The sequence below is a fragment of the Erpetoichthys calabaricus genome, chromosome 2 (genome assembly GCF_900747795.2).
Source record: "Erpetoichthys calabaricus chromosome 2, fErpCal1.3, whole genome shotgun sequence".
Lineage (NCBI taxonomy): Eukaryota > Metazoa > Chordata > Cladistia > Polypteriformes > Polypteridae > Erpetoichthys > Erpetoichthys calabaricus.
In genome coordinates this window covers 23,880,046-23,905,480 of record NC_041395.2, presented here as the reverse complement: position 1 = coordinate 23,905,480, position 25,435 = coordinate 23,880,046, and the positions used below count along the sequence as shown (strand labels likewise).

At 39.6% G+C, this 25,435-nt stretch overlaps 1 protein-coding gene across 3 annotated transcripts in view; it reads right to left on the bottom strand.

The window, feature by feature from the left end:
* Positions 1 to 25,435, bottom strand: part of mrpl23 (mitochondrial ribosomal protein L23) — an 873,401-nt gene that overhangs the window by 81,540 nt on the left and 766,426 nt on the right. For all 3 annotated transcript variants that reach the window (XM_051923629.1, XM_051923628.1, XM_028793519.2), the window contains exon 2: positions 12,426 to 12,548. In XM_051923629.1, coding sequence (XP_051779589.1) covers positions 12,426 to 12,490 — 65 coding nt within the window. In that variant the 5' untranslated portion in view covers positions 12,491 to 12,548. The remainder of the gene's footprint in view (positions 1 to 12,425; positions 12,549 to 25,435) is intronic.

The window sequence follows — 25,435 nt, the reverse complement described above, 5'->3', positions numbered from 1 at the left end:
TCCTGCCTTGATTGATTATCTGGGATTGAAGTGTGGCGAAGTGGCTAGAATTGCTGACTTGTGATTAAGAGTTCCCCGGTTTGATCCTGACTGCCTCGAATATTTACCATTTTGAGTAGTGAGCTGCTCTTATGGTTAATATTATACAATAAAAACATACATTTGATTTGCGTTTGTAACACCCGGTGTAAATTGATAGTAATTGTAAAAGTTAGCGTTTTTTTCACTTTTATTCTCTCAGTTGCAATTACGATATATACTACCTCCCCCCAACCCCCCCTCCCCTATTCGTTTTTATTTGAAACTGGGAATAACTGTAGGTGTGAGTGGTGTTTTGAGACAATGGAACTGGAAATTCTCTAATCTGGATGGATAAAAGCTGACACAAAAACACTGGTGAATCTACCTTCTTCGTATCTCATTGTCGTTTGATTTTTTTTTTATTCAGTTTTATTGAGTGTTTCTGCTTACGCTGAATTAGTATGAGTGTTATGGATCTTAAAAATAACAGTTTTAGGGACAGTTGTTCATGTTAATTGCAGTCTCAATTGTTAAAAAAATATTTTAAAAGGAGCATCCCATATGAAAATATAACGATCTCATTAACTGACAGTGCATACCAATTTATAAATTTTATGTCTGTTTGACGGTAAAAAGAAAAAAAAAAAAAAGCAACACTTTATCCCCAGCGGGGAATCGAACACAGGTCTGTGAGGCACGGCAAAGCTGCTGTGCTCTAAGAAGCAAAACTTAGCGCGCTACGCCACGGAAACTGTTGTAATCTCCTTGAAGCTTTTGTGAAAGTGTTTATTTGATCTTTGGAACTCGGGCTTTACACATTCTATAGTTTATGCCTACTACATTTGGTAACATTTATTACTAAAATATGAAAAAGTTTCTGTTTTAACAATGTGTTTACACAGATTACTGTAGAAACGGAACACGCATGAAATGCGTGTGTTCCAAATAACGATCTATTATTTCCAGTCTAAAACTCCACTTCACTCCCAGATAATCAATCAAGGCATGAGCTGGGAAAACTTCGCGCACGTTCTAAGTCGGTGGGGGGATAGAATAGCCGGCTGCTGGCAGCTTGTCTTTTATCAGCACATTTAGAGGACAAAGGATGCTGACGGAGAGGTGTGAACGGATTTAAGAAGCGATTTAAGGTGGGCCGGATCTACGAGTTTTTTCGTAGGCTCTGGTAATTCTAGTGTTAATGATTCCATCCATCAATCTGGGGATGTGCCCATTCCAGCAAGCATCGGGCGTGAGAAAGAAACAAAATCCCTGGACGGGGCATCAGCTCATTGCAAGGTGAACACAAGCATACACATACAATAGAGTCATTTTAGCAGCACCAAATCTCCAAAACTTCATGACTTTGGAAGGAAACCGGACCCCACTGTGGAAACCCACCAGGAAAACATGCAAACACCAGGCAGGGAACACAAGGGACGTGACTCCCTGCGAGGCAGCAGCACTACAGCTCTGCCACAACATGTGTAATATTATTATCAGTATTCATTATTTAAATGTAGTTAACGACTTCTGTAAAATGTAACATACATACTTTAATGCATTTCATCATGAAAATGATATCAAGTATACATCTAAGGATTCTAAATGTGCAGACAGCTGGAATATCATAAATGTAATGTGTCCTGTGTGGCGATTGCTGCTGTCAGTTCAGAAGGAAGCCCCAGAAGCAGATAGCGATTAACAACTGGGTCGGTTTTATGATGACTTTTACAATGGTCTACTTTAATGATAAAGTAAAATACGAGGTTAAAGTAGATATTCTGAGATTGAAGCTGAAATTTCCACTTTAATCACAAAATAGAACTTTTCACCATGCCCTTAATTTTTTTAATGTGAGACTTTTAATAAGTATTGAATCATGAATATAAAACCACCACAAATGCAATTGTATGTTGGCATTTTGATTCACCACATCAAAACATCAAAGCACGCACATTGATCCCGGAGGACCCATATAGCAGAATACGATAAATCCTGTTAATTTGTCATATTTCAGCCTATTTAATTTAAGCAGCACTTCACCTTCTACAGTTTCCAAATCACAAAGTACTCCCACACCATGGCTAGGAATAGTACACACTAGCATGTGTGGATAGGCAACATCACTTCCTTTGTTGTGACCCTCAACACAGGTATTCCAGAGGGTAGTGTACTTGCTATACTTTTTGTTCACTTATGAATGTGGCCAGACAGCAGTCCAACTATATCATTATATTCACTAATGATACAACTAAATATATGCCTGATTACAAACAGTTATGATACAGCTTACTAAAGAGAAATTTTCTTTCTAACAGTGCCAGGACAATAATCTCTCTCTTAATTTTAGTAAAACAAAGGAGTGGGCCATACAGTTCATGAACAACAAAGCAGAACCCATGCTACATTGCATTGTGAAGAAATGCACCTTGCTGAAGAAAACCTCAGATGTCTCCACCTATGCTGAGCAAATGAACCATTTCTTTGCTGCCTACATAGTATCATGATACAGTTCCTGCTCAGCTGTGGACCACAGTGGTGAGGTAAGCATAGATACGAGGGCAATCCCAAAAGTAAGGTCTCCTATTTTTTTAGAAATACAAACAACCATTTATTTTCTATAATGTTTACATCATTTTAAAGGTTAAAGACTTATTTATTTTTCTACATAATCGCCATTTCGGCCGATGCATTTTTGTAGACGCTGTGGTAGTATTAGAATGCCCATGTCATACCAGCTCGCCGCCATGTCCTTCAGGAAGCATTGAAGCATCTTTCACCTCTTCATCGGAGCAGAATCGCCTTCCGGACAAATGTTCTTTCAACTTAGGGAACAGGTGGTAGTCACTGGGTGCCAAGTCCGGACTACAGGGTGGGTGGGTGATGAAGTTCTAACCACCAATCTTTACACATGTTTTCCTCAACCTTCGTGACTGTCTCGTCGGAAACTGACGGTCTCCTGAGCGAACTTCGCACTTGGCGGTAGCGTGCTGATTGCCAAGGAAAGAGAGGTGGAGGACTAGCAAACATATACTCAAGCAGGTTAAAATGTAAAAATGTCAGTTTTGGTAAATTCAAGTCTTTTGAGTATCTCGCCATTATTATTCAGGGAGATTCTCATGTTGTAGTATTATCCGTGTATAGACCTCCAAAATTCAACGCGTCTTTCTTTGAGGAATTCTCTGACTTGATGTCAATCTTAATTACGAACTATGACACACTCTTAATAGTCGGCGACTTTAATTTTCATATAGATAATCAATGTGACCAAAAAGTAAAAGAATTTATGAACCTCCTGGACTCTTTTGATTTGAGACAGCTCGTTAATCAGCCTACACATAAAGCAGGTCATACGTTAGACTAAAGGACTAAAAGTTGATATAAAGCAGGTCATTGATATTGGTCTATCAGACCATTTTCTTCTACTTTTTAATATAGAAATAATGATAGAAAACACTCATGAGAAGCATATTGTTAAAAAACGCTTCTTTGACTCATCAGCAGCTTTAAAACTTACAAACATTCTAACCAATCAGTCCGTTTATAGTGCCAACTATAAAAGCGAGGAGAATGTAAATAGTAAGGTGGAAAGATTTAATACTAAAGTGAGGGCTGCTGTTGACTTAGTTGCACCTGAAAAGACAGTTAAAAAATCTTCTAGCATTGTTATACCATGGAAGACCCAAAGAGTGTCTGATTTAAAGAGAACATGCCGTAGAGCTGAGCGTAAATGGAGGAAAACTAAATTAACTATTGACTATGAAATATTAAGAGTTAAAATAACAGAATACAATAACACAGTCCGTCTTGAGAGGCGCTGCTATTTCTCTAAGATTATAAATAACAATGCTAGTAATCCCAGAGTCTTATTTTCAACAATTGATCATCTGTTAAACCCAGGTAACTCAAAGGAATGCCTCCTAAGTGCTTCCAGTAAAGCCTGTGAGGCTATCGCTGTATTTTTCAATCAAAAAATTAATGATATTAGAAATAACATAGTATATCTCCCCAACACTAAGGATCCTCCTAAACCCCAGTACTCCATAATAAACAAATTAAAGTCTTTCACTAGGATAGATTTACCTGATTTACATAAAATAATTTCTCAAATGAAACCCTCCACCTGTGCCCTTGACCCAATACCAACTAATTTTTTCAAAGAAGTATCGCGCGTGCTTATTGATAATGTTCTTGACATAGTAAATTCGGCATTAGATATGGGGGTCTTCCCAGACTGTCTTAAGACTGCGGTAGTTAAACCCCTACTTAAGAAAAATAAACTCGATCCCTCTGCTCTTGAAAATTATAGACCCATCTCTAACCTGCCTTTCTTAAGTAAAATTCTAGAGAAGGCAGTCATTATACAGTTAAATGAGCACCTCAATAAACATGCTATTCTTGATAAATTTCAGTCAGGTTTTAGAACAAATCATAGCACAGAAACTGCACTCGTTAAAGTAGTAAATGACTTGCGGGTAAATGCAGACAGAGGCCATTTATCTGTTCTCATCCTCTTAGATCTGAGTGCCGCATTTGACACCATTGATCATAATATTCTTAAGAATCGCCTCAGTCAATGGGTGGGCCTCTCTGGCAGCGTCTTAAATTGGTTTGAATCCTACCTGGCAGGGAGAAAATTCTTTGTTAGTTGTGGTAATTATAATTCAAAGACACATGATATCCTATATGGTGTTCCACAAGGCTCTATCCTGGGTCCGCTGCTCTTCTCAATCTACATGCTTCCATTAGGTCAGATTATCTCAGGGCACAACGTGAGCTACCACAGCTATGCTGATGACACACAGCTGTATTTATCAATAGCACCTGATGACCCCGAATCTCTTGATTCGCTAACACAATGTCTAACCTGTATCTCAGAATGGATGAATAGTAACTTTCTCAAATTAAATAAAGAAAAAACCGAAATCTTAGTGATTGGCAATAATGGATACAATGAGGCTATTAGAAATAAACTGGATGCATTAGGATTAAAAGTCAAATCGGAGGTAAAAAGCTTAGGGGTAACCGTTGAATGTAATCTGAATTTTTAATCGCATATTAATCAGATCACTAGGACAGCATTTTTTCACCTAAGAAACATAGCAAAAGTTAGACCTCTTATATCATCGAAAGATGCAGAGAAATTAGTTCATGCGTTTGTTTTCAGTCGGCTAGATTACTGTAACGCACTCCTCTCAAGACTACCCAAAAAAGACATCAATCGTTTGCAATTAGTGCAGAATACCAGCTGCTAGAATCCTTCCCAGGAAAAGAAAATCTGAACACATTTCTCCAGTTTTGATGTCACTACACTGGTTACCTGTGTCATTCAGAATTGACTTTAAAATTCTGCTTATGGTTTATAAAGCTTTAAATACTCTCGCCCCGGCTTATATAACGGAATGTCTGGCACCTTATATTGCAAATCGTAACCTCAGATCCTCAACTGAGTGTCTCCTTAGAATTGCAAGAGCAAAACTTAAAAGAAGTGGTGAGGCGGCCTTCTGCTGTTATGCACCTAAAATCTGGAATAGCCTGCCAGTAGGAATTCGCCAGGCTAATACAGTGGAGCACTTTAAAAAACTACTGAAAACGCATTACTTTAACATGGCCTTCTCATAACTTCACTGTAATTTAATCCTGATACTCTGTATATCCAATTCATTATAATAACTATTCATTCAAAATCTGTACTAACCCCTACTCTCTCTTCTGTTTCCTTTTCCGGTGTCCTGTTGGTGGTGGCGCACCCAAAGCACCATGATGTTCCAACAATGATGGATGGATTAAAAGCCAGAAGTCTGTACGACCATCATCATCAAGTGACTCCGTGAAAAACTCGAACTACAAAGAGGACTATTTCATTTATGTTAGGTAGAATGCCCAGAGGGGACTGGGCGGTCTCGTGGCCTGGAACCCCTACAGATTTTATTTTTTTCTCCAGCCTTCTGGAGTTTTTTTTTGTTTTTTCTGTCCACCCTGGCCATCGGACCTTACTCCTTTCTATGTTAACTAATGTTGTCTTATTTTAATTTCTTATTTTGTCTTTTATTTTTCTTCTCTTTATTATGTAAAGCACTTTGAGCTACTTTTTCTATGAAAATGTGCTATATAAATAAATGTTGTTGTTGTTATATATATATATATATATATATATATATATATATACACACACACACACACACAGTGGAACTTCGGTTTACGAGTAACTTGGTTTATGAGTGTTTTGCAAGACGAGAAAAAATTTTTAATAAAATTTGACTTGATAAACGAGTGAGGTCGTTGCAGTACGAGTAGTATGTATACACTTTGTCTGCAGAGCGTTATGTGATCACAACTGAGCTGATGGTTTTTCTCTCTCTCGCTGCGGGATTGTGGGCAATCGTCTCCTATTCTCCGTCTGAGCCGGCGTGCCTCACTCATAGTAAACATCCGTACGAGCGTATATTGTTTACTACAGCATTAGCATTGTGACTGTGTGTGTGCGCACGCACGCTTGTGTGTGTGTCTGTGTGGGTGTGTGGTTGTGTGCACGCACGCGCGCGCTCGTGTGTGTCTGTGAGTGTGCATGCTCGTGTGCATCTGTGTGCTGTGACGTGCGAGTCACCGTCTTGCACGCTAAAACACAAAGCTGAGTCTCAGTACTTTAGCAACACCAGCTTTATTCAGCTTGAAACAGACAGCAGTCAGGCAGGGCCCTGCTTATTTATAATGTTCCTTGTATCACCCATCGATGGCAGGCGCTTATAGCATGTCCGCGATCTTTTCAGATTCGCTTTTACAGCAAACTGCTACAGCGCTGGGAGACTGCAATTGCTTTGGGACGCTCTTCCGCGTGTCGTCCCGTTGGGTGGAATCCCACAAGAGTTTAGAAACTCACTCACACCAGCCATGATTCTTTTCAAAGGTAAAGTGCAGGTTAATTTGTTTTATGCATTTTTACTTTATATTTTGTATTAATCATTTTTATATGAATAGTTTTGGGTTGCGGAACAAATCATCTGAGTTTCCTTTATTTCTTATGGGGAAATTCACTTTGATATACGAGTGCTTTGGACTACGAGCACGTTTCCAGAACGAATTATGCTCACAAACCGAGGTTCCACTGTATATAATCTGAGAGAGATAGAGATATAATTATATAAAGAGAGAGATGGATATCATATATATATTACTGTGCAAAAGTTTTAGGCAGGTGTGAAAAAATGCTGTAAACAAAGACTGCTTTCAGAAATATAAATAATGATTGTTTATTGTTATCAATTTACAAAATGCAAAGTGAGCGAACAAAAGAAAAATCTAAATCAAATCAATATTTGGTGTTACTACCTTTTGCCTTCAAACCAGCATCAATTCTTATAGGTACACTTGCACAAAGTCAGGGATTTTGTAGGATTATAGTCAGGTGTATGATCAACCAATTATGCCAAACAGGTGCTAATGATCATCAATGTCACACGTAGGTTGAAACACAGCCAAACTCTGCTACCAAGGTGAGGTTGTGGAAGACAGTTTCATGTCATGGCAAGATTGAGCACAGCAACAAGACACAAGGTAGTTATACTGCATCAGCAAGGTCTCTCCAAGATAAAGATTTCAAAGCAGACTGGGGTTTCAAGATGTGCTGTTCAAGCTACCGTATTTTTTGCACCATAAGACGCACCTGACCATTAGACACACCTAGGTTTAGAGGAGGAAAACAAGAAAAAAAAATATTCTGAACCAAATGGTGCACTAATATGTTTAATAAAATATAGCAGAATAATATTTCAACCATGTAAATTCAACAGCGGTATTAAGAAACATCATCACAGTCATTAACAAATAAGGAGAGACTTTAAGGTTCAAGCACTCTTCTAGTTTTATGGAAACCCCAAGAAGTCCTCATCGCTAGTGTCAGAATTTATTAAGCTCAGTTGCTCACAATCACTTTGCAGCAGCACGTACCTATCATCACGCGGCATAACCTGTCCAAAGCCACCAGGGGACAAAGCACGTTTGGACCAATGCACCCTGAAGTTATATCGCCAGTCTAGTCCCATCTATATTTGTAATGCCACAAAGCCCTTCATCTCGTGTTTTGTTGTGGGTTTCCAGTTTGAAAAACGAGAATGCGGTGCAAGCACAGCCCTTGATTCAAAAAAATTGCTCTGCATACCTGTTTGTCTCGTCTGATAATAGCTGAAAGGCAGCTTCAGGAAAGAACAGCCTGAAGTAGTCCAGCGGCTGGTAATCTGTCGAGTCCAACAGCAAACCATACTGTCTTGTGAAGTCCAGTAGCCAGTTTGGCTCCCACGGATCAATGTCTAGGTATTCCTCCCACACGAACCTTGCCATAGGTGAATCAGCTGCACGAATGGTGTCCCGATCAGCTGATGCCAGTTCCTCAATCTCTTGTTCTCCTGATCACTCTCAACAAAATCAGATTCTGAAAAATCAGAGTCCTACTCAGTGATATTGCGCAAAACATCGTCTGCTGAGTATTTTGTTTTCTGCGCAAGCTTCGCTCCCTCATGAGATGTAGATGCCATCTTACCTTTGCTTATATTTGTTTACATTTCGGAACTCACGCACACGCAAGGATTAGATGCCAAGTCAATGAGTGTGACATTCCTCCAAGCACAGAGGGAATGCCTGTAACATAACAGTGAGTTTTGTCGCCCTCTACCCCTGGATGTCGACTTTTGTCAGGTAATACACATTATGGTCTGTGACGCAATATTCGCTCCATAAGGCGCACAGACATTTCCAACCTTTTTTTGGGGAAAAAAAAGTGCGTCTTATGGTGCGAATAATACAGTACTTTGAAGAAGCACAAAGAAACGGGCAACGTTGAGGATCGTATACGCGGTGGTCGGCCAAGGAAACTTAGTGCAGCAGATGAAAGACACATCAAGCTTATTACCCTTCGAAATCGGAAGATGTCCAGCAGTGCCATCAGCTCAGAACTGGTAGAACCCAGTGGGACCCAGGTACACCCATTTACTGTCCGGAGAAGTCTGGCCAGAAGTGGTCTTCATGGAAGAGTTGCAGCCAAAAAGCCATACCTCCGACGTGGAAACAAGGCTAAGCGACTCAAGTATGCACGAAAACATAGGAACTGGGGTGCAGAAAAATGGCAGCAGGTGCTCTGGACTGATGAGTCAAAATTTGAAATATTTGGCTGTAGCAGAAGGCAGTTTGTTCGTCGAAGGGCTGGAGAGCAGTACAATAATGAGTGTCTGCAGGCAACAGTGAAGCATGGTGGAGGTTCCTTGAACGTTTGGGGCTGCATTTCTGCAAATGGAGTTGAAGATTTCGTCAGGATTAATTGTGTTCTCAATGCTGAGAAATACAGGCAGATACTTATCCATCATGCAACACCATCAGGGAGGCGTATGATTGGCACCAAATTTATTCTGCAGCAGGACAACGACCCCAAACATACAGCCAAAGTCATTAAGAACTATCTTCAGCATAAAGAAGAACAAGAAGTCCTGGAAGTGATGGTATGACCCCCACAGAGCCCTGATCTCAACATCATCGAGTGTGAAGAGACAGAAGGATGTGAGGAAACCTACATCCACAGATGATCTATGGTTAGTTCTCCAAGATGTTTGGAACAACCTACCAGCCGAGTTCCTGCAAAAACTGTGTGCAAGTGTACCTAGAAGAATTGATGGTGTTTTGAAGGCAAAGGGTGGTCACACCAAATATTGATTTGCTTTAGATTTCTCTTTTGTTCATTCACTGCATTTTGTTGATTGATGAAAATAAATGATTAACACTTCCATTTTTGAAAGCATTCTTTGTTTACAGCATTTTTTAACACCTGCCTAAAACTTTTGCACAGTACTGTATATACATATCTCTCTATTTTATTTTATATATATCTACATATATTGCATAGTTTTCTGTCAAATAATGCAAAGAGTATGCGACACGTGTTTTGCCCTCATTTGGGCTCATCAGGCGTACACACTCTACTTCTCCCCTCTCAGGGATCGAACCTCGGACGACAGTGTCAGAGACGAAGCTCCTTTATGCTGCGCCACAGCGTGTGGTTCATTTATTTGACAGTCTGTAGGTCCGGAGTAATTACATTCATTGCATTCATAGTCTGAGTCCCGACCTGAATTGTGTGGGTGGTTACCTACCAGGTAACGCTTGTGGTTGGTCTGCCCTTGGCAAACATCCGCCACGGTGCCCTCTTTCAGTTGCAAGGACCAGATCATGGAATGTGTGTACGCCTGATGAGCCCAAATACATTATTTGACAGTAAACTATGCAACATACAGTGTGTGTGTGTATATATATATATATATATATCTATCACACATATATAATGCCTTTGGATTATTAAAGACCATAGTTACTCTGCAGAGTCAATCTTTCTTTCTTCATTCTAGTAAAATGTGCAGGACCATTTGATTCAGGGACAGCCTTTACCCTCAGGTCATAAGTCTATTCAAAACAGCTGCTAATATTGACAACTGCATCAGTATAGCAGATGTGTGTCTCTTGTATATATAGTGTTTGATGTTATTTTTAATATATTGGATTGTATTTAGCTTCTTATTAGTATAATACTACTGTCACCAGTCTGTGTCACAGATGTGCAAGGCACACACAAGTATTTCACTGCAGTCTGTACACATGGCAATAAACTAGCAAATGTACATCAAGTAGTGTTTTCTTGAACATATACAGTTAGGTCCATAAATATTTGGACAGAGACAACTTTTTTCTAATTTTGGTTCTGTACATTACCAAAATGAATTTTAAATGAAACAACTCAGATGCAGTTGAAGTGCAGGCTTTCAGCTTTAATTCAGTGGGGTGAACAAAACGATTGCATAAAAATGTGAGGCAACTAAAGCATTTTTTTTAACACAATCCCTTTATTTCAGGGGCTCAAAAGTAATTGGACAAATTAAATAACTGGAAATAAAATGTTAATTTCTAATACTTGGTTGAAAATCCTTTGCTGGCAATGACAGCCTGAAGTCTTGAACTCATGGACATCACCAGATGCTGGGTTTCCTCCTTTTTTAATGTTCTGCCAGGCCTTTACTGCAGCAGCTTTCAGTTGCTGTTTGTTTGTGGGCCTTTCTGTCCCGAAGTTTAGTCTTTAACAAGTGAAATGCATGCTCAATTGGGTTAAGATCAGGTGACTGACTTGGCCATTCAAGAATTTTCCACTTCTTTGCTTTAATAAACTCCTGGGTTGCTTTGGCTGTATGTTTTGGGTCATTGTCCATCTGTATCATGAAACGCCGCCCAATCAATTTGACTGCATTTAGCTGGATTTGAGCAGACAGTATGTCTCTGAACACCTCAGAATTCATTCGGCTGCTTCTGTCCTGTGTCACATCATCAATAAACACTAGGTCCCAGTGCCACTGGCAGCCATGCACGCCCAAGCCATCACACTGCCTCCACCATGTTTTAAAGATGATGTGGTATGCTTTGGATAATGAGCTGTTCCACGTCTTCTCCATACTTTTTTCTTGCCATCATTCTGGTAGAGGTTGATCTTGGTTTTATCTGTCCAAAGAATGTTTTTCCAGAACTGTGCTGGCTTTTTTAGATGTTCTTTAGCAAAGTCCAATCTAGCCTTTCTATTCTTGAGGATTATGAGTGGCTTGCACCTTGCAGTGCACCCTCTGTATTTACTTTCATGCAGTCTTCTCTTTACGGTAGACTTAGATATCGATACGCCTACCCCTTGGAGAGTGTTGTTCACTTGGTTGGCTGTTGTGAAGGGGTTTCTCTTCACCATGGAAATGATTCTGTGATCATCCACCACTGTTGTCTTCCGTGGACGTCCAGGTCTTTTTGCGTTGCTAAGTTCACCAGTGCTTGCTTTCTTTCTCAGGATGTACCAAACTGTAGATTTTGCCACTTGTAATATTGTAGCAATTTCTCAGATGGGTTTTTTCTGTTTTCGCAGCTTAAGGATGGCTTCTTTCACCTGCATGGAGAGCTCCTTTGACCGCATGTTGTCTGTTCACAACAATATCTTCCACATGCAAGCACCACACGTCAAATCAACTCCAGGCCTTTTATCTGCTTAATTGATAATGACATAACGACGGACTTGCCCACACCTGCCCATGAAATAGCCTATGAGTCAATTGTCCAATTACTTTTGAGCCCCTGAGATGAAGGGATTGTGTTAAAAAAAATGCTTCAGTTGCCTCACATTTTTATGCAATCGTTTTGTTCACCCCACTGAATTAAAGCTGAAAGTCTGCACTTCAACTGCATCTGAGTTGTTTCATTTAAAATTCATTGTGGTAATGTACAGAACCAAAATTAGAAAAAAGTTGTCTCAGTCCAAATATTTATGGACCTAACTGTATATGTTCAAGAAAACACTAACAAATTACATAAAATAATTACACTGTTAAAATATTACTTACTCCAATGGGATTCTAAACTGCACAGTATCTGGTGGCTGCTCCTTTCCAGGTCTTACTAAGGTCATGAAGAAATTGGTTCTAAATATTCGCAGCTGGGGATTCCCAAGCTGGTATATTGGATATCTATTTCAAGGAAAAAAAAAAGAATGACATTAACATATCATAAAAGCAGAAACATAAAACACATATCAATGAGAGTTAGAATTTGGATATAAATGTAAATTATTACATCATTACATTGTTTATCAAAATACTGTTGCTAATATTATCAGAAAGTCGTTCACAGATTACAGTTAGAGAGTTAAACAGCCAGCATTTTCTTTGATACAGTTACAGTTTGGTACAAAATACACTAAATACATGATTTATAAATGTAATGAATTATTATTATTATTATTATTATTATTATTAAAAACGTGTTTAAGAATAAAATGAAGGAAAAAAAAATCAGTCCATTAAATTTCTAACCTGCTTGCTCAGATCAGTGTTGTGAATGCTATCTTGTTTGCACTGTGTTACAGAATACAGTCAAACACAGCCCTAAACACACACACACACACACACACACAGTGTCAAATTCAGAGTTGCCAATTATCTAATCACAGTAATAACTAAGCAGTTGTATCAATATTACTGAAAAGAACAATTACTGAAAACATTTTATTATTGGTTAGCTAGCTAAATATGCTACACGAACACCTACATCACTTTAATGAGAGAACTAAAACATACATGAATGAACAACAGAGAAGGAAGCTAGCCAAATTAGCCAAGTCGACAAGAAGTATACAAGCACTTTAAATTAACAGCTTCTAATGACACAATCTACTACAAAATTTGCAAAGCCAAACTCATGCAGCACAGCAGTGTGACAGTGCTGTGGGAGCCCCTTGAGAGAAAGCACATTAGATCCATTATAGATGACAAAGAAGCCTAAACATGGTTGGCTAGTATTGTTAATAATACAATCAAATACAAGTGGCAAAAAGAAAGTCCTGAACCAGTGCCATTTTCAAGAACAATTACCATGTACCTACAACAATATAACTGTACTCAAACCATGGCCAAAAAATAATTGTTGATTCAACAGCCTAGTACAGCACTTACACAATTTGTTAGGGGCATGTATGCACAACTGAGTACCGGAAACAACATGTTTAAAAGTGCACAAGAGCAGAAGTACAGTATATAATAATTCAGTAGCTAACATTCTACATCTGTCTCCCTATAAGAAGATAAGTGAAATGCAAGGGTTTTCCTGATCATGGTGAATACAATATTTCAAAAACATATGCTTTAAATTTTACAGAAATTTATTGAGGCAATCAATTTATGTTCCTCAAACCTTTAAAAACGAATCCATGTTGCAGGCCCTAGTTCATCAGGAGCAGAGGGGGGAAACTACAAAATACAGTAGTAAACATAAACGGATTTAAAGCTTTGGGAGTTATAATAATAAAAATAATAATAATTCATTACATTTATATAGCGCTTTTCTCAGTACTCAAAGCGCTAAAAAAAAAGTTATGGCCCTCTGCTGGTATTGTACTAGTGTCACTAGTGTGCGAGTGGCAAAACAGGTTATAATTTCACTGTACATAATAATAAATAACCTGAGTGGCATTCCTAGACGTTTGCACAGTTTAAAGCTGCACATAACTTCTTGTTTTCTTCTTTGCCAGAAGGAACAGAAGAAATGTATACATTACATAAAATAACATGCTGTTATATTTTTAATTATCAAGGTTCAGGAAACTGAAATTCCCAATTCTCAAAAAAAGTTTTTCATATGCAACCCAGACTAACAACTCTAGCATTCCAAGTAGGAATCAAATTTTTATTTTATTATTACTTGGCTGACAAATTTACCTAGGGTGACTTACAACTTTTGAGATATAATTGATTTTTTCTGTTTTACCAATTGGAGCACAGGCAGGGGAAGTGACTTGCTCATGGCACATAATGTCAATAGCGGGATTTGAACCCACAACCTCAAAGTTGGAGCAACTACAGTCCAACCATTATAGCACACTGCCTGCCTATCAAGAAGTAGCTCAACAGTCGAAGTTGCTAAACCGGTGCCATCTCCCACTCTTATTGCAGTCCCAGCTCTGACAGCACAAGGACAATGGACAGTTGATGACTGAAGTCATCGAATACTTTGCAGGGATGCGTAATGCCAAGGATAAAGAAATCATTTTCTTTAGTGGAAAGCTAACAAAGCTAATGACCCCAACTTAGTCAGGTCACAGAAGGTGATCTCTGTAGCAGGCAAAACATTGTACAGTAGATTAAAAAAAGGAACCAACCTCAGCAAGGGATTTTAATATGGCAACATTTGTACACTACAATTTTATGCTCTTATAATACCACTTTAACTCTACAGTCCAGTGTCTGAAGCATAGTATGTGCATTTTTCACTACTATTCATTATTTCTGAAACTTTCCAGCAGAAACAAAGTAAAAATCCTGTTGCTATGCTACTCGCATTATATACATACATAAACACATGGGCTTGTCTCGGGTTACAGCAATTCTGCACATATGAATGAGCACATAAAATCCCAACATCCATCCATCCATCCATCCTTCTTTCTTTCTACCCCACTTATCCAAAGCAGGGTCATGGGGAAGCTGGGGCATATCCCTGCAATCATATGTACAAGGCTGAAACAATCCATGGATAATTAACATCCATCTTAATAAATCAAATATCTACTGGAATACTACATGGTATTTTCTTAAATAATAATTCAGTAAAGAATCTTATCTAGTTATTATTTTAACCAATCACAAAAAACGAACTACAATAAAAAAAAAATGTATAAAAAATATTCAAATGTAGTATTTAGGAAAGTGTAACTTGTGTACTTACTAAACTACCAAATACACTAAATCTACATCAATAAATATGCCACAAGAAAAGAAAAAAGGGCAGAATTATATTCCAAGCAGTAGCTCATTGTAAGGCAAGCCTTTGTATTACAAATACCGAACATAATTACTGCTCATTGTTCTAATTAGAAAGTACATGTACAGAAGCAGTTCCTTCAAAAACTGTCTGCACCACGACAACGTATTTTTGTTGTACAATAGTTACCTTCTTCTACCTCAGGTGTTTAAAGCATAGGTTTTCTTCGCCAACTCTACTCCCAGCATCCTCACTATTCCTCTGACCTCCCTCTCATTCACACACATGTGCTCTGTCTTGGTCCTATTGACTTTCATTCCTCTCCTCTCTAGAGCATATCTCCACCTCTCCAGGGTCTCCTCAACCTTCTCCCTACTCTTGTTACAGATCACAATGTCATCTGTCAACCATGTTTCAGCGTGCAGAACAGTTGGGGAGGATCTCAAAAATTTCACAATATATACAGTAATCCCTCGCTATATCGCGATTCGCCTTTCGCGGCTTCACTCTATCACGGATTTTATATGTAAGCATATTTAAATATATATCGCGGATTTTTTGCTGGTTCGCGGATTTCTGCGGACAATGGGTCTTTTACGTAGGGGGATTGAGCAGGGGGGCTGTTCGCACACCTAGACGATATGGACGCTCGTCTAAAAATGCTGAAAGATTATCTTCACGTTGCTCCCTTCTGTGCAGCTGCTTCGTGAAGCGACATGCTGCACAGTGCTTCGCATACTTAAAAGCATGAAGGGCACGTATTGTATCTATCTATCTATTGATTTTTGATTCTTTGTTTTTATCTCTCTCTCTCTCTGCTACTGACGGAGGGGGTGTGAGCTGCCACCTTCAACAGCTTTGTGCCGCGGTGCTTCGTATACTTAAAAGCCAAACAGCCCTATTGATTTGTTTGCTTTTCTCTCTCTCTCTGACATTATCTGCTCCTGACCCGCACTCCTTTGCATTCTTTTAATTGTGAGACGGAACTGTCATCTCTGTCTTGTCATGGAGCACAGTTTAAACTTTTGAAAAAGAGACAAATGTTTGTGTGCAGTGTTTGAATAAAGTTCCTGTCTCTCTACAACTTCCTGTGTTTCTGTGCAAATCTGTGACCCAAGCATGACAATATAAAAATAACCATATAAACATATGGTTTCTACTTCGCGGATTTTCACCTTTCGCGAGGGGTTCTGGAACGCAACCCCCGTGATGGCGGAGGGATTACTGTACTGTTGAATTAGTGAATTCCAAGACAATTCCAGATATTTCTATTTAAACCAATTCCTTAAAGCTGTTTTGGAAACAACATGTCTTTAAAGTTTGGTTTGTCAGTGAACCAAATCAGTTAGATTTGTAATATTTGCATAATTAACTGGTTAAAACAAAATTACTAGAGAGTAATATTTAACCTCCTTCACAATAACCCCAAACCTGACTCAGGCTCAGAATTATATGCAATGAAGGTGAACCACGAGTCATACTCAAGTTAACATGTAATGATCCATTTTACATTTTTAAGCACAAATAATGCTGCCATCTAGTGGATGCAATAATTTCATGTTCCAAAAAATCATTAATATTTTTATGCGTTTTTCCACTATAAGTAACTCATCAATATTCATGAGTATGGCAGAGCCTCCAACTAAAAACAAACTGAAACTGAACCATTACTTGAATTGATTGATACAGGTGACAATTGCGAACTGGTCATCAGAATTTGACACAGAAAGTGTAATGCATGATACAGCACTATATGACCAAACGGCCACAATATATCCTGTGATCAGGTCATCAGACATTACCACAGAAAGCAAAAACTAATGCATGATACTGCACTGTAAAACCAAACCGTCATGATATATCCGGCGAGGTCAGTTGTGTGAAACTTTAGCGTGGTGCAACAGAAGCTACAGAACAAAAAGACAAAATAACTGGGGTCAATTGTAAAGACAAGCAAGACATTAGCCCCATGAGCACTGTTTACAATGTGGATACTGTCAATATTTGTGTCAAGGGAACTGTGGAAGTCCACCATAAAATGACACACGTCAATTGTGAGCATCAGGCAATGACATTTTACACTCTCATGTGCAAGCAACAGAATAAATAAAAAAAAGTGTGCAAAGAAACAGGCTAGTACTCTCCTGATTGTGACACTGGGCTGTGCATTGGACAATTGTTTCAAAACACATCACACTTGGCACGTGTACTAAATCTGCATCAGTACAGCAGTGGACGCCAGACATTCCATCCCTACTGTATTTATGTTGATATTTTGGTATTTCCATGTTTCTGTTACACATAATAACATCTTTTTTCTTGTTGAAAAAATTACAATTTTGGCTAGTTTTTCCTAGGGTAAACGCTAGGAGGTTAACAATTAATTTACTGGAGAGAGCAAATACAAAGGTATTGTTTGTGACATATTTGCAAGCAGTATTGGGAGTAACACATAAAAATAACATACATATTTCATATATTTTCTTAAACTAAAGATAAATGTTATTTAAAAAAAATAATTTAAAAAGTATTACTGCATTACAAGTCAAGTCGGGGTGCATACACTGGTACAGTGCATTGCCGCACCCATTACATGACTAAACAACTCGGGATCCCGGTTGGCAACCTCCCAGGCAAACGTGCAGGCCAGTCCCACCCTCCGGAAATGACCCTCTATCTGCTGCAGCCAGGTGTTACGTGGGTGACCCCTTGGCCTTGTCCAGGCACTTGGGTCCCCAACAATGGAGGATTTTACGAGCTGGATCACCCTCTGGGAAATGTGCCACATGGCCATAACTGACGTTCCCTCACATGAGCAACCGTTCATTCGACACAAAGTCAAACCAACGGTACCCAAGGATTTTCTGTAGAGACATAGTACCAAAGGAGTTCAGTCTTCGTCTCAGGTCACTGGATAACATCCATGTCTCACAAACAAATAGCAAGACAGGAAGCACCAGAACACTAAAGACTTGGACCTGCGTCCTTTTGCAGAGATATTGGGAGTACCACACACCCCTTTCCAGCAACCTCATGACCCACCCACCATGCTCTCCCAATCCGTCTACTGACTTCATAGGAAGAGTCACCAGAGACATGACTGTAACTGCCAAGGTAAGTAAACCTCTCGACGAGGTCAACACTCTCTCCGCAGATAGACACACTGCTGATGGCTGTGCCAAATAAGTCATTAAAAGCCTGGCTGTTGGTTTTGATCAGGACACTCGCAAGCCCAGACACTCGGACTACTTGCTCAGCCTCTCCAGAGTCTGGATCAGAGCCTCCACTGATTCTGCAAAGATCGCAGCATCGTCAGCAAAGTCAAGATCCGTGAATCTTTCTTCACCAACAGATGCCCCACAGTTGCTGGACCCCATGACCTAGCCCAACACCCAGTCCATACAGGCATTGAACAGAGTAGGAACAGAACACACACCTGACAAACCCCAAGGAAAAACAGAGGTTCTGCCTCCACTCTGCACAGCACTCACAGTACCAGTGTAAAGTACTGTACTATACACACTGCATTACTATGTAAGATTAGAGCAGGCTGGATTGACAGAAGGCATGCAGCTGGGAGGTGAGCCCCCGCCAAAGAGAGTTTGGCCGACACTCTGTGGGGTTGAAGGAATGGGTCACTCCAGCTGAGCCATCTAGGAGCTGGAGTGACCGGGGACAACGACGACTGGCTGTCGAAAGGCAGTGACAGTCGAGGAGGCTTTGGGCTGGTTTAGCCCCAGCGTGAGCGCCCTGGCTGCTGGGGAAATAACCTAAGTCTCGGTCCGGATTGGAGCCCGAAGTAGCTAGGGATTGGAGGGCTACCGGACCAGAGTGGAAGGCAGCTGCACCTGCAGGTAGGTGACTCTCCTGTTGTGAAGCCCGATGGGAGAAGCAGGGGAGCCGACAGGTAGAAAAGGTAGAAAGAAGGCACCATGCCTTGGATATTTTAAAGAGACTGCTTCATGCCATTGCTTTAACCTCGTTGGTTTTTAAAGGGTTTTTCTATTGTGTTTTTTTTTTTAACCTCCACTCATCACTTGTTTTTACTGGATTATTTATTTATGGAAATTGAATACAGTGCACTTTATTCATTTGGACACTGTTTTGATTGTTTTGTTTCAAACAAAAGCACTTTTGCACTATCCCCTGGCTTCATAAGATAACTGTCATCATATGTCAGCTTATCTCGGTGACATTACCAATGGTGTCGGGTTCAAGGGTTCCCAAAAGTAAGAAGGGAGCATGGAGCAGAACCCGCATCGTCAAAGCAGGGCTCTCTAGTTCTTTGTCTGTGTGCCTCTTTCCAGTGCTTAGGGGGGGTTGCGTTTTATAACCAAACTTCCCAGGGTATTTCCACACACCCAGACGTGCCTTGGCTACCTGAGGAGCATGTCTCTGTAGATCTGAACCAATGCGGTCTATAGGAAATTATCAGATTTTGCTGTGATTACGGCGAGTTTATTGAAAGTTAATGGGTTTAGGAATCAATAAGAGAAATGCTGGGCAGTGAAATGTACAGTTTTTCATACAAAAGAAGAAAAAGTAATGCAAAAGACAGACACTGTTTATAACACATACATGTTATAAAACATGTTATAAAAAGTAATTAAGTAGCATATTTAGTTACTTTTTGTAAATAATGTAACCAAATTACTTTTAAAAGTAACAGTGCAGCTCCCGTTACAAATTAACAGTGATGAGGTGGATTTCTGTAATGAAGTACTCAGAATGAGGAGCATCATCGTTGATAGAGGATACCCTTTTCATATTGTGAACAGGGCCCTTAATCAAGCTAGGAATAGCCCCTGTAACTTTTACTTGAGGAGGAACTCCAATAATATAACCCATATAATGCTGGCCCTCCCATTCCACCCTAACGCTCTCTCTCCCACAGGTCATCAATTACATTTCCCTATTTTACAGACTCTTCCACAGGGGTGTTTTTCTAACCTTCCCTTTTCTCCTTCCATAGACCACCCAACCTAAGCAAACTTCTTATCAACAGCTCACTTCATGAAAAACAGACAAATTTCTCATATGGCACTTTCATCTTAATACATAATTCGCCTGCCTCCTCACTCACTCACTCCCGTCCGTCCGAAGCTGAATGCGCAGTCGCTCGAAAAACCTTACGAGACCGACATCCAACCCCAACATCGCGGCAGGCGGCGAATTTACGGCCGTAAAAATTTGAAGAGAAAGGCGACTTAGATTAAAGCTCTAGAGGTCTGAAAGGCGATTTCGACTACAGCTCGAGGCCTAATTACGCATTCTGATTCAATTACGTATTCATTCAATACACCTATATCAGGTTTGTGGTGCTTATACTTATTACTATTCCATATTGTACTGGAACATTCATCATTCAATATTATACTATAGGCCTGGAAAATTCATCAACTAACAGTACAAGCCTGTACAGTAATGAGTAAAGCGGACTACAATCATTACAAAACAACTTCTTCGTTACTTATCATTTGTTCATCATACACTGCTGACACAAACTCGTGCCCATTTCATCTTACGTTGTCGAAACGGGCTCTTTGTCTAGTGTTATATAACAGGAGTCACTTTGGTCACTTGAAAATTTGTCACCAACAATACCCTTTGTATCTGCTCCTCCTGTGAAATTCAGTATTAAACAAATGGTCTCTTGCCAGTTTAAAAATCTTATTTACTGCATTTCTTAAAGGAAGTGTCCAGTCATCTACACAAGTGTAACAGCAAGACAGCTAGCAGAGTATTTCAGGGAGAAAACTTCAGATCTCTTGATCACAGCCACACTGATCTGTCTTTTTGTGTTATTTTTTTTTTCACAGGGCTTCAAAGCCACTTTTCAAGGTAACACAGAAGGAGCTCAGTTCATTCTCAGCCTGAATCGCATATTTCTCCAGGTCTTAATGACCAACTAACTTCATCTTCTCTAATAAAACTTTTACTCAGCTTTTCTCCTTTCGTCTCCCCTGGTTTTGTTCCCTTATGCCTATATTATCTGTAACTTTCCTATTTAGTTACCCACCAGATGAAGGCTGTACTACTTAAACGTTGTGTCTTTCACCTTCTTTTCTTTTCAGCTAGGAAATAATCTTTAACCTTTTTTTCTTTAATGTTATTTGGTATAGACCAGGCTATTTTCCAAATTAAGTAACCTACTGTGGAACTCTATCTAATGGGGGCATCAGAGATGCAGTTACCCAATTTAAGTATGGCATTCCTGATGTAAAAGCTGTCACATACGCAGTCTATAAATTGAAACAGCTGCAACATTCTCTGTGAATATAAGTAATGTAATTTTACAATAAAAAAAACTGGGAATTACATACACAACCTTTATTGAGATCTTTTGAACTTAACTACAATATCATGATGGTCTATAAATTCTCGGTAATACTAAATTGGCTTATAGGTATGTGTACCCTGTGATGGACTATCCAGGGGATTGTTCCTGCCTTGTGTCCTGTGCTTGCTGGGATAGGCTCCAGGCTCAGTTGGCTTAGAAAATTGTAGAGAAAGGTATGGTAGTATAAAGCACATTCCTTACTAAAAAAAGATCAAACACACAGCTTATTCCTTTATTATACAATTACTACATAAAAAAAACAATTTACAAAAGATTCAATGTATTGGCTACTTTACTGTTCCAAATACTGTCACATGAGGAGAGAAGCTGCACATATAACACTGAAAAAAAGAAAATCTAAGCAAAGGAAAAGCTATTATTTCCAGCCACTAATTTTGTTGTCCTTATTCTAAGGGCCGGTTTATACCACATACTCAGAACGATTACACACAAGCATCATGACTGTCACGCATTCCCAGCATTCTTTTGACATCTTCTGAACATGTAGTATCATCAAAAATATGGGTGGAGTGTGTGTTCAACTTTTGGTATGCAACGTCAGCATTGTTGTTTAATATCAACAGGTGAATGCGAAGTGCAATGCAGTTCAAACAGGATAATGTTCATTCTTTGATGTTGGATGAATGGTTCAATGCAGTAAAGCAAATCAACAAACTTAAATCCTGACATGTGAATGCATTCATAGTGCTTTTCTTCATCCATTTCTCACATAGGCAATACAAGTGTCGCATATTCACCATTGTGCAGTGGAACCAAAGTAATTACCCCCATAGGATTGTATGTAAATACAATTAATCCATTCCAGACCATACGAACTGTATGTATATTATTTTTTTTTTTTTTTTTTTAAGTTTTTAAGCACAAAAATAGTTAATTAAACCATAGAATGCATAGCATAATAGTAAACTAAATGTAAAAACATTGAATAACACTGAGAAAACGTTGAACAACAGAAAAAACTAACACTGCAATAGTTCGCGCTATAGCGCTACCAACCGCTGGCTAAAAACACTTTTTTTTTTTTTTTTTTAAGTTTTAAGCACAGGGAAAAAAAATTAACATTTGAAAAAATCCATAATTTAACAAACCACCAAGAAAAGTAACACTGCAACAATGCACGCTACAAACCGATTGCTGTAAACAGAAGTGAAAACAAAATCAAGCCCAGTGCATTCTTTAACTGCCTTCTCTACCTTAGGAGTCCGGCCCTCTCTCTCGCTCGCTCGCCTGTGTGTGTGTCTCTCTCGCGCCTGTGTGTGTGTGTCTCTCTCTCGGACCTGTGTGTGTGTCTCTCTCTCTCTCGTGTGTGTGTGTGTGTGTGTCTCTCTCGTGTGTGTGTGTGTGTGTCTCTCTCTCTCTCTCATATGTGTGTGTCTCTCTCTCTCTCTCTCTCTCATGTGTGTGTCTCTCTCTCTCGTGTGTGTGTGTCATGCTCTCTCCTGTGTGTGTGTCACTCTCTCTCCTGTGTGTGTGTCATGCTCTCTCGCTCTCTCTCTCTCTCTTGCTCGCTGCACAGGAAATGCACAGGGAGAGACTGAACATGTACAAACCAAAAGGGAAACTGGCTTGTTCAGATACAGTGAGGAACATAAGTATTTGAACACCCTGCAATTTTGCAAGTTCTCCCACTTAGAAATCATGGAGGGGTCTGAAATTCACATTGTAGGTGCATTCCCACTGTGAGAGACAGAATATAAAAAAAAAATTCAGGAAATCACATTGTATGATTTGTACAGAATTTATTTGTATATTTATTTGCACTGCTGCACATAAGTATTTGAACACCCGAGAAAATCAGTGTTAATATTTGGTACAGAAGCCTTTGTTTGCAATTACAGAGGTCAAACATTTTCCGTAGTTTTTGACCAGGTTTGCACACACTGCAACAGGGATTTTGGCCCACTCCTCCACACAGATCTCCTCTAGATCTGTCAGGTTACGGGGCTGGTGTTGAGCAACACGGAGTTTCAGCTCCCTCCAAAGATTTTCGATTGGATTTAGGTCTGGAGACTGGCTAGGCCACTGCAGAACCTTGATATGCTTCTTACAGAGACACTCCTTGATTATCCTTGTTGTGTGCTTTGGGTCATTGTCATGTTGGAAGACCCAGCCACGACCCATCTTCAGTGCTCTGACTGAGGTAAGGAGGTTGTTGCTCAAAATCTCACAATACATGGCCCCATTCATCCTCTCCTTAATACAGTGCAGTCGTCCTGTCGACTTCGCAGAAAAGCACCCCCAAAGCATGATGTTTCCACCCCCATGCTTCCCAGTAGGGATGGTGTTCTTGGGATGCAACTCCTCCTTCTTTTTCCTCCAAACACGGCGAGTGAAGTTTAGACCAAAAAGTTCTATTTTGGTCTCATCTGACCACATGACTTTCTCCCATGCCTCCTCTGGATCATCCAGATGGTCACTGGCAAACTTCAGACGGGCCTGGACATGTGATGACAAGAGCAGGGGAATTTTCCGTGCAATGCGTGATTTGAAACCATGACGGCATAGTGTTCTACCGACAGTGACCTTTGAAACTGTGGTCCCAGCTCTCTTCATGTCATTGACCAGCTCCTCCCGTGTAGTTCTGGGCTGATTCCTCACCTTTCTTATTATCTGTGATACCCCACGAGGTGAGATCTTGCATGGAGCCCCAGTCCGTGGGAGCCTGACAGTCATCTTTAGCCTCTTCCATTTTCTGACAATTGCACCAACAGTTGATCTATTTTCACCAAGCTGCTTGGCAATTGCCCCGCAGCCCTTTCCAGCCTTGTGGAGGTCCACAATTTTGTCTCTGGTGTCTTTTGACAGCTCTGTGGTCTTGCCCATGGTAGTAGTTGGAGTCTGACTGACTGTGGGGTGGACAGGTGTCTTTAAAGAGCTCAGACAGGTGCTACTAATTAAGATTACTAAGTAGAGTAGAGGTGGACTTCTTAAAGGCAGAGTAACAGGTCTTTGAGAGCCAGAATTCTTGCTGATTGCCAGGTGTTCAAATACTTATGTGCAGCAGTACAATACAAATAAATTCTGTACAAATCATACAATGTGATTTCCTGAATTTTTTTTACATTCTGTCTCTAACAGTGGGAATGCACCTACAATGTAAATTTCAGACCCCTCCATGATTTCTAAGTGGGAGAACTTGCAAAATCATAGGGTGTTCAAATACTTATGTTCCTCACTGTACCAAGTGTGTGGTCGTGAACAGATGCAAAGGTTTGGAGAACGTTTTAGTCGTAAATCGATTTATACGTGTTCCGAGACATTCGTGAACCGAGGTTCCACTGTAATGACACAATACTATTAAAAGTCTCACATACCATCTTCAGTGTAGCTGTTGCCTTCTGTTTTTTGGTACCTTCACACCAGAATGCAAAGAATTATTATCTTTAGCATCTTTCTTCCATCAACTCATAACACAACAAATCCGGACATTGTTTTCTCACATTGTCACCTGGTGGAATCCTCCAGATTTACTTAAAGTACACACCCAAGTATAGTCAGTACACTGCAAAGCAGCAGCATCCTCAAGCGCAAGCATCGTGTAGCATTAAGTATATTCCCAGCCTAAAAATTACTGACTCAACAAGAAATGTGCATTTAAGTTTAGCTTATTTTAAGAAATCTTGTCTAGTAAAATTTCTGTGTAGCTTTTATTTAGCAAAAAAATATTTTTTTTATATGTCTGTACACACACACACATACATAATATATATATATATATATATATATATATATATTATA